The sequence below is a fragment of the Podarcis bocagei genome (genome assembly GCF_964188305.1).
Source record: "Podarcis bocagei genome assembly, chromosome: 13".
Lineage (NCBI taxonomy): Eukaryota > Metazoa > Chordata > Lepidosauria > Squamata > Lacertidae > Podarcis > Podarcis bocagei.
The window spans coordinates 32,159,430-32,170,223 of NC_138138.1; the positions used below are offsets into that span (position 1 = coordinate 32,159,430).

General features: G+C 41.0%; 2 protein-coding genes across 2 annotated transcripts; both read right to left on the reverse strand.

Annotated features, from left to right (window-relative positions):
* LOC308571753 (olfactory receptor 14A16-like) lies at positions 1-969 on the reverse strand (the record flags this gene model as incomplete). The annotated part of the gene is made up of 1 exon (XM_081167385.1): positions 1-969. One exon carries the CDS (start codon positions 967-969, stop codon positions 1-3), a length of 969 nt encoding a protein of 322 aa, XP_081023511.1.
* Positions 970-9,064: 8,095 nt separating this feature from the next.
* Positions 9,065-10,033, reverse strand: LOC308571754 (olfactory receptor 14A16-like; the record flags this gene model as incomplete). The annotated part of the gene is made up of 1 exon (XM_081167386.1): positions 9,065-10,033. The coding sequence occupies one exon, from the start codon at positions 10,031-10,033 to the stop codon at positions 9,065-9,067; it is 969 nt and encodes a 322-aa protein (XP_081023512.1).
* Positions 10,034-10,794: the final 761 nt, after the last annotated feature.

Below are 10,794 nucleotides of genomic sequence, written 5' to 3' on the forward strand. Positions count from 1 at the left end.
TCAAGGAAATCCCAAGCATTTCTGGATACATCTAGGAACAGTGTCAGGAAATTGCTTAAGATTCAATTGTTTCCACAATGCAGTCTGGATCTCTTTGTTTCTTATGCTATAGATGAATGGGTTGAGCATAGGGGGAAGAATAGTATATATCACAGCAAAGACTAGATCCAGGCCAGATGAGCTATTACTAGGTGGTCTGATGTAGGCAAAGACTGCAGTGAAAATGAAGACAGAGACAACCATGAGGTGGGGAAGGCAGGTGGAGAGGGCCTTATGCCGTCCCTGTTCAGAAGGCATTTTGAGGACTGTACTCAAGATCCATGCGTAAGTTACAATGATGAAGACAAAGCATCCAAACACAGAAATACAGCTAAATAAAAGGAGTCCAACTTCAACTAGGTATAAGTCAGAGCAGGACAATTTTAGTAGCTTTGGGACTTCACAGAAGAATTGATCAACACGATTGGAACAGAAGGTAATGGAAAATGTGCCTGCAGTGTGTAGCACAGCATAGAGAATACTGGTGATCCATGCAATGGTAATCATCTGAATGCAGGCCCCTTTGTTCATAACTACTTCATATTGCAGTGGATTACAGATGGCAACATACCTGTCATGTGCCATTATGGTTAACAGGGAAAAATCAGAGCATCCAAAGAGGAAAAAGAAGAAAACTTGAGTGACACATGCAGCATACGAAATGTGTCTGTTGTTCATGATTGAATTAACCATGGATTTGGGTTGAATGACAGAAACTGAGCCAATATCAGAAACGGCCAAGTTCATGAGGAAGAAGTACATTGGTGTATGCAGGTGATGGTCAAGGGCTATTAAAAAGATGATCAAAAGATTCCCGATTACCGTTAACAAGTATAGTCCTAGGAACACAAAGAAGTGTAGTATCTGTAGCTCTCGGTTCTGAGAAAATTCTAGAAGTAGAAATCCAGATGTGGATGTCATATTGTCCATTTTTATGTCACACAAGATTGCCTGCTATCTGTGAGGGATAGAAAATCCCACAAAATATCAGAACTGATTCTCCATTTCATTTAATGCTTATATGCAGATATTTTAAATTCATATTTATTAATGTTATGGGCAGTGCTGCAATCCACCATGAAATGTGTGCTTCGTGTAGGGAGGACTGTGATATTCCCATTGCCCCTTCATTATTTTCCTCATAGTACAACAAAGTGGATGTCATAAATGCATCTGGAGTAGATGATAATCTTTGGGGGTACAGGAGGAAATCTGCATAATTACTCTATCCTTCAGAAAAATAGGTAGATATCTCAGAAATTTCAGCTGGTTCAAAATGCAGGGTCAGGTAATTATTGACCAGGGTTCAATTTTGAACTCACAAAACACCTGCAGTGGTTACAAATTAGTTTCTGGGCACAATTATACTACTCATATTACATATTATAATGCTAAGTGAATTGGTCTCCTATTATCTGAGATTGCCTCTTTGCCGACAGACTCTGTCTTGTGTTAAGATTGGAAAAAATTCCCTCTTAGTAGTTCCAGCACCCATAGAAATTCATCCACCAAACTTGGAGAGAGTATTTTATGAGCTTAATATGGTTGCACTTGAAAAAAGAAACTGCAAAAGGAGATTGCACCATGAAACTACTAAATTGCAATTCATCAAGAGGTATAGTGTTATCACTTCTGGATTGAATTATTACAATTTATATTTTAATAACAAAACATGTATATTTTAGTAATGTAGGTTGCAATCCTGTGAACACTTAGCTGGGATTAAGTCCCACTAAATTTCATGAGACATACTTTGTGCATTGAATTTTACTATTAAATGGTTGTAAATGGATGTACTCACTTACATTACTGAAATAAGCACCACTGGTTTCAGGTGGAAATCTCTTATCGGTTCAAATGAAGCAGTTTTCAAAAGAGAGAATCCAGTTGTTTAGGAGGAAGACTTTGAAGTATTATGTTGCATGTATGTGTACGTTGAACTTATCTTGTCTCAACAATGTCTGCAATGGGCAGACAAGGCATGTAGTTCACCCAGTTCTTTGATCTTTCTTAATTTTTCTTTGAAACCTAGCCCTCTGTGTGTATCTACCAACACTGAGGTCTATTAGCTTTGGGAAGGAATTTGTAGTTCTATTTTCTTTGACATCTTGGAGACATTCTCCAAGGAGCCCAGTGCACCTGATCGAAAAAATGTGTTGAATTTTTTTCCTTCGCCTTCTCTTTGTTTGTTTCCACACTAACCTAAATAGATGATTGGCAGCAATAAGGCAATAGGAATGTTAATGTCTACAATTAATTATATTTTGTTCCCTTGATGTTCTGGTTTTGGCTTAACGTGCAAGTACTATACTGTACCTGCAAAGAGTTGTTCTGTATTGCCTTTTACAGCTGTAACCTCCAGAGAAAATAGAACATTGTTGAGAGGCTGGCTCAACAAAGCATTTTTCAGATGCAATTGGTCGTTGTTGTTGATGTTTCTATGTTACAAAGGGTTGTGTGTCGAGGTCCCTGAATGATTTTTGCCCTGTGGCGTTGACACCCATTATAATGAAATGTTTCGAAAAACTGGTGAGGAACCGCATCTTATCTTGTCTGCCAGTGGGACTTGACCGTTACCAGTTTGCGTAGAAGGCAAAGAGATCCACAGAGGATGCTATGGCAATGGCTTTACATGCTGTCCTGACTCATTTGGAGAAGCAAGGGAACTACACGAGACTGTTATTTGTAGACTTTAGTTCTGCATTTAATACTATTCTTCCGCATAGATTGGTGCCCAAATTATTAGACCTGGGACTTCCACCATGTTTGTGCAGGTGGATATTAGATTTTCTATCAAACTGTTCCCAAAGTGTCAGGTTGGGTTCCCACGTCTCTGCGGATCTCATCACGAATACGGGGACACCACAGGGGTGCATGTTGAGCCTGCTTTTATATACGCTCTATACAGCTGACTGTGCCCCCAAATACCCCAGTAATAAGATCATTAAGTTCGCAGATGATACAACGGTGGTTGGTTTAATCATGGCTGGAGAGGGGGAGGCAGCCTATAGGAAGGAAGTTGAGCAGTTGGGGGAGTGGTGCAGGAAAAACAACTTACTCCTTAATTTAAAGAAAACAAAAGAGATCATTGTGGACTTTAGGAAATATAAATTGAATATTCAGCCACTTATTATTGAGGGGAAGTGCATGGAACAGGTCTCGGTGTTTTGATTTCTGGAAATGGAATTGAAAGACGACCTAACCTTGGGAGAAAACAGCAAAGACCTGATGAAGAGAGCACAGCAGAGGTTATATTTTCTGAGAATCCTCCGGAAGAACAATCTCTCAAAGGACCTGTTGATGGCATTTTACCATTGCATTGTGGAGAGTGTATTAACTTATGTTCTGTGTGTGTGTGGTTTGGGAGCTGGATGGCCCGGGGAAAAACAATGCTGTCCAGGGTTGTAAAGACTGCAGAGAGAATAATTGGGTGAACTCTTCCCACCTTAGATCAAATCTATGCTGTCAGGTGCCATAAGAAAGTGGCAGAGATAGCGCAGTATAGTACGCACCCCGGAAATGATCTCTTTCAGCTTCTGCCTTCTGGAAGAAGGTATAGGGTTATAAAGGCCAGGACTAGCCGCCTGAGAAACAGTTTCTACGCAAATGCAGTTCTGGTTCTAAATGCAGCATAAGGGGTCTCTATAGTATAGTGTATTCTAAAATGGCGTTTTATAGTTTTTAGGGGTTTTTTAATGTTTTATGTAGTTTTTCAATTTCAGTGTTCTGCATGGGACAATGACAATAAAGATATCGTATATCATATATCGTAATGAGTGAATACAATGTTCAGTTCCTTGGTACTTTGTATTTAGAATAAATATATCACATGAATTGTGCCATGTTTCACTAACATTTCTGGTAAATTAAATTTTTATCTCTTGAGCCACATAGTCTCAACACATGAGAATATGTTAAGTCCCGTCTTCATGTTTACAATTGGGCTCTTGTTGCCAGTTTTTTTCCTGTGGGTGTCTAACTTGTTGCATTTGTGCTTTGTGTGAAAAAGTAACATCCTCATTCCTCACAATATCTATAATTGATTCTAATTTTTTTTCTTGATGTTCAGGTTAAGGCTTAGAGTACAGGCATGACCAACTTACATGCTTTCAGGAGCACTCCTGTTCCTAGGGGATAGCCCAGCTGGGGTTCAACTGCTTTACTGGCCTGCATCATGGACTTGCAGGCCAGGTGAAAGTAGTATCAATCACTCCAGGTGGGGGCAGTTCAGTCATTAAGCCTCATCTGCCTGGACCCAATGGTGGAGAAGGGGGTGCAGGGGTGCAGTCCACACTGGGTGTCATCACTTGGGGTGTGTGACAAAATGACAAAAAAATGAGTTTCAAAAAAATGAAAATTGGACTCATGAAACTTTTATTTCAGCCAACACAGGTAACGAAACGCAGCTGCCCCTGGGCACCACACCGTGGGGGCCAGCACTTACCGGGGGGGGGGCTGCAGTATGCCTGAGCCACGTGTCTCTCCTGGGAGTGATGTGGTGGCCTGGGTGCATCCAGGCTCTGCTCTGCCTAAAATAGCAGCGTAGGACTTGCATCTGCCCTCCGCCTCTCCCTCAGCTGCCCTACAGCTGAGGGGGTGACAGCAGAGAGGCTCCATGCAGTACGCCCCACCCCCATGGGCAGCTTGTCTCACCCCCAGTTGCAGGATGTGCATGCCGCCCCCGGCACATGAACAGCTATCTACGTCACTGCCTAGAGCTGATAAAAACTGCAGGGTTTGAGCCAGACAAGAGGGAGACTTGATTAAAGCCAATGCTATTGCTGGTACTACGCAGCCCCTGATACCCCTGGGACTCCCTGTAGCTGGCTGGAGGGGTTCAGTTGCTTGTCTGCTATTGTATGTTGGCTGTTGGGTTAAATGTTTTCTTTGGGATTGTGTGTGTGTGATGGGTTTGTGTGTGTTGTTGGCTGTTTAGTTCCTCTGTTTAATCAACAGCAGTGGAAACATGAATACATTAACCATAATAAAACAAGGAGCTCAGCGTGTAAATTTTATCATTCATGTAAAATGAATGAATGAATTTACTGCTGTTTTATGTTTGCTTTGTGTCATTTTCACTGTGAAAGTACTTTGCTGGGAATCCATTCAGGGACCCTTAATAATACTGAAAATTTAGAATTCCTGGACAGAAGTACTGAATATTACTGAACCCTAAAATAATTCTCCTTTTTGATACTTAAGACATTTTAAATGTATACTTAGCAAACTGACTAGGGCCATTACCAAAGAGACTGGTTTGACCACTTCAGCAGTTCCTTGCATCCCAAGGCAGCCGAGCCACAAAGTTCCCAGGACAACAATAAATCACACTGACGCAGAATATTTTGGTTCATGGATTCACACATGCTTTATTGGTTACAGATGTAAGTGGTTTGGCTTAGGCTTTGGGTGAAGCCAGACTATATCTTGACTCCTGCAGGGTGTCTACGGAAGGGTAAACCACCATTAGGGAGTGCCCTATAACTTAAGTCAGATAGTAACACCCCCAGGGGTTCCCATAGGGAACTGTGACATGGCCCTAGCCCATGCGAAGGCTCCAGAAAAAAATCACACCCCGGATCCCTCTAACAGGATACCCTTACTGAGGAGGGGCAGGTGAGGCCACAACCTCCCCTCAACCAAACAAAAGGCTTCCCAATACAAACTCCAGTCTTAGAGATACAAAATCAGCTGTGTTGTCACTGTGGCATAATCATAAATCTGAAGCCATTCCTATCTATACTGGCTCTCAAAAAGAAAGTTAGGCATTGCATTTTCTACAGTGCTTTGTGGGAGAACAGCATGAATTTTCAGATTCAATCTAATCTTCCAATTCAAAATTTAAAAGAAACACAAAATAGAAAAGGGTGGTGAATCTTTTATTATTACTATTTTTCAAGTACTTGAAAGATTGCAATAAGCACAAGGTGACACTCTTTTGATGGTAGTTCCTTGAGTGCTGACTGTTATTCCCTTTCAGGAACATGACAAAAACAACTACAAGGTGGCTTTTTCCCTTGCAGAGAAAAATCATTGAACCACCTTAGCTTTTTGCATTTTGTTTACTAATTAAAATACTGCAATATAACATGAGAAAAAGATACAGCATTGTTGTATTAAGTGTTTTTTTGGTTTGGTCTTAAAGAAAAATAAAAGCCGGTATGTATCATGCCCCCACAACCACCACTACCCTGCCACTGCCCCTTGTCACTCACCTATTTCCCCCCCTTTCTCCCTCCCCCCCTTGAACCTTTGCAACTTCCTCCACCACTGCTTCCCATGGCTGCAGGCAGAGCCTCCTGGAGGTGATTTGGCATGACCCTTACCATCACCTTTCAGGAAGGTGCCTGCCAGTCATAAAATGGTTGGGCCAGAGCCTATTCTTGCCTATGGTTTTCCTACCACTAGGATGATGTGGCATTCAGCTGAAGAGGGGGAGCCTCCTGCCTCCTTCTGCAAGCATGAATCACTGCCTCTTTATGAGGAAAAAGACTTGGGATTCTGATATAGAAAAGACATTACTATTTATTTATTTAAAATACTGATATCCTGTTATCCAATCAACCTACAATAAAATTTAATCAACAGCAGTGAAAACATGAATATATTAACAATAATAAAACAAGGAGCTCAGCGTGAAATGAATCAGAGGTGGGTCAGGGGGAAACCCCCAGCATGGATGCCTGTGAAATCTCAAATGAAATGTAATTCCAAAGCTGGGGAGCCACCATGGAGCAGGCCAGTGGCATGCAGTCATTGGCCTAAGGGGACTAGGGTGGAATCTACACACATATAAAAACCATTCTGAAAATGCTGTTTTAAACGCTTTCTTAAAAACACACTGAATTTTCCATAAGGCTCACCATCACCATCTAGTGTCACATTGTATATTGAACTTAAAACACACTTAAAATGTTTTATTTTTCAGTTGTATAGCTGAGTCCTAGGCTAGTCCCCTAGATGTTCCCCTGGTGCCTCCTTCCTGAAGCCCAGGAAGCTTCTGCCCGGATTTAGGATTTAGGCGCGAGGCTCCGATGGGTCCAAGATCCATCCTGCCATCTTCCCAAACCTTATCCGGCTTTTGGAAGGAGGCAGGAGGATTCCAGCATCCTGTCAGACCCCTAGCACCTCCTTCGCAAAGCCTGGGACGCTTATGCCCAGCTTAGGGAGGGAGGTGCAATGCTCATGTGCTCGACATCAGGACATCACAATGTCGCACTCATGACATTGTCCCCCCACATCCCTCGCAAGCTAGCGCCTCTGGCCCTAACTGTTCCGCTATGAAAAATTTAACCACATGCCACTGGAGCAGGCCCATCCACATGTCCCCCAGTGATTGGACACTAATAAGTGTCTCCGTGTAAGATATCACCTCCCAGGCAGGGCTCTACAATATTTTAGCTTTTCGGAACAAATCTAGGAACAGTGCCATACAAGCGTTTAAGATTCAATAGCTTCTGCAATGCAGTCTGGATCTCTTCGTTTCTCAAGCTATAAATGAAGTGATTTAATGGTGAAGGAAGTATAGCATACATCACAGCAAAGAACATTTGGTTTACCCAATAACAACACGGAAAACAACACGGGGGGAATAAATGCTGTTACTTTAATACCATGCATTGCTTTTAGATGACAATAGAAAACCAATCAATTTAAGTGAGTGGGGAACCAATGGCCTTTGATATTTTGTTGGACACCATCTCCCTTCAACCCAAAACAGGATGATAAGTGGTCCTGGCTGATAGTAGTTGGATGCCAACAAGATATGGAAAGGTCCAGGGTAGGGATTGTAGCAATAGCAAAATTACCCTGTTCACAGTCTACCTGGGTGACACTACGATGAACCGTAATAATGGTTTAATTTTTCAAAACTCAACAAAATAATATCTATGGAGTACGGGGCAACAACACATGTGTATTCTAAATTGTTCTGCTGCATACTTTTCATGCCTGCAACCACAGCAGATCTCAACTCCTAGGAAGGGCTATAAAAGGAAATCACAAACATTTCAGAATCAACCTGGGAATAGTGTCAGGAAATTGCTTAAGATTTGATTGTTTCCACAGAGTCCAAGAGTCTGGATCTCTTTGTTTCTCATGCTACAGATGAATGGGGTGAGCATAGGGGGAAGAATAGTATATATCACAGCAAAGAAAAGATCTAGGCCAGATGAGCTTTTACTAGGTTGTCCGATGTAGATAAAGAGTCCAGTGAACATAAGCAGAGAGACAACCAGGAGGTGGGGCAGGCAGGTGGAGAGGGCTTTATGGCGTCCCTGTTCAGAAGGCATTTTGAGGACTGCAGTCAAGATCCACACATAAGTTACAATTATGAACACAAAACATCCAAACACCGATATACAGCTAAACACAAGATGTCCAACTTCAACTAGGTTTAAGTCAGAGCAACACAATTTTAGTAGTTTTGGATTTCACAGAAATATTGGTAGATTGACTTGCTGTTGCCGTTTTGAAAAGTAATGGCATTAGCCCAAATGTTCCCACATGAGACGCTTGAGAAAAATACACCATTAATACCAGGCATCAATATCACACATTAATAGAAAAAGAGGAAGTTAATCCTACAATCCTCCTTTCTTAAAGACTCCAAAAAAAAAACATGCATGGAATGCAGGGAGATTACACATACATGTGCTGAAAAGCTAAAATGGTGCAAGCAAACATAGTTAAACATGGGAGGCAACATATTTACATCTATGCTTAATGCAGAGATCTCAGGCTGTACATCAATAAGACTAAAGTACGCCACAGTCAGCATAATTTAAAACAAGCATACATCATCAATAATAAAGAAACCACCCCAGCATAAAAACAAAGCTAAATAGAGCAAATATATAGAATATATTTTAAAACATCAACATAAATTAAAAGAGATAATATGTAGCGAACATGATAACTACTAGCAGACATGGAAGACCACCCCTGTGGCCCCACATTTTATCTGTCTCCAGTGATAGGAATTCTTTCGCAGATCTCAACAATTTCAACTCCTGGGCAGGACTGCTCAAGGAAATCCCAAGCATTTCTGGATACATCTAGGAACAGTGTCAGGAAATTGCTTAAGATTCAATTGTTTCCACAATGCAGTCTGGATCTCTTTGTTTCTTATGCTATAGATGAATGGGTTGAGCATAGGGGGAAGAATAGTATATATCACAGCAAAGACTAGATCCAGGCCAGATGAGCTATTACTAGGTGGTCTGATGTAGGCAAAGACTGCAGTGAAAATGAAGACAGAGACAACCATGAGGTGGGGAAGGCAGGTGGAGAGGGCCTTATGCCGTCCCTGTTCAGAAGGCATTTTGAGGACTGTACTCAAGATCCATGCGTAAGTTACAATGATGAAGACAAAGCATCCAAACACAGAAATACAGCTAAATAAAAGGAGTCCAACTTCAACTAGGTATAAGTCAGAGCAGGACAATTTTAGTAGCTTTGGGACTTCACAGAAGAATTGATCAACACGATTGGAACAGAAGGTAATGGAAAATGTGCCTGCAGTGTGTAGCACAGCATAGAGAATACTGGTGATCCATGCAATGGTAATCATCTGAATGCAGGCCCCTTTGTTCATAACTACTTCATATTGCAGTGGATTACAGATGGCAACATACCTGTCATGTGCCATTATGGTTAACAGGGAAAAATCAGAGCATCCAAAGAGGAAAAAGAAGAAAACTTGAGTGACACATGCAGCATACGAAATGTGTCTGTTGTTCATGATTGAATTAACCATGGATTTGGGTTGAATGACAGAAACTGAGCCAATATCAGAAACGGCCAAGTTCATGAGGAAGAAGTACATTGGTGTATGCAGGTGATGGTCAAGGGCTATTAAAAAGATGATCAAAAGATTCCCGATTACCGTTAACAAGTATAGTCCTAGGAACACAAAGAAGTGTAGTATCTGTAGCTCTCGGTTCTGAGAAAATTCTAGAAGTAGAAATCCAGATGTGGATGTCATATTGTCCATTTTTATGTCACACAAGATTGCCTGCTATCTGTGAGGGATAGAAAATCCCACAAAATATCAGAACTGATTCTCCATTTCATTTAATGCTTATATGCAGATATTTTAAATTCATATTTATTAATGTTATGGGCAGTGCTGCAATCCACCATGAAATGTGTGCTTCGTGTAGGGAGGACTGTGATATTCCCATTGCCCCTTCATTATTTTCCTCATAGTACAACAAAGTGGATGTCATAAATGCATCTGGAGTAGATGATAATCTTTGGGGGTACAGGAGGAAATCTGCATAATTACTCTATCCTTCAGAAAAATAGGTAGATATCTCAGAAATTTCAGCTGGTTCAAAATGCAGGGTCAGGTAATTATTGACCAGGGTTCAATTTTGAACTCACAAAACACCTGCAGTGGTTACAAATTAGTTTCTGGGCACAATTATACTACTCATATTACATATTATAATGCTAAGTGAATTGGTCTCCTATTATCTGAGATTGCCTCTTTGCCGACAGACTCTGTCTTGTGTTAAGATTGGAAAAAATTCCCTCTTAGTAGTTCCAGCACCCATAGAAATTCATCCACCAAACTTGGAGAGAGTATTTTATGAGCTTAATATGGTTGCACTTGAAAAAAGAAACTGCAAAAGGAGATTGCACCATGAAACTACTAAATTGCAATTCATCAAGAGGTATAGTGTTATCACTTCTGGATTGAATTATTACAATTTATATTTTAATAACAAAACATGTATATTTTAGTAATGT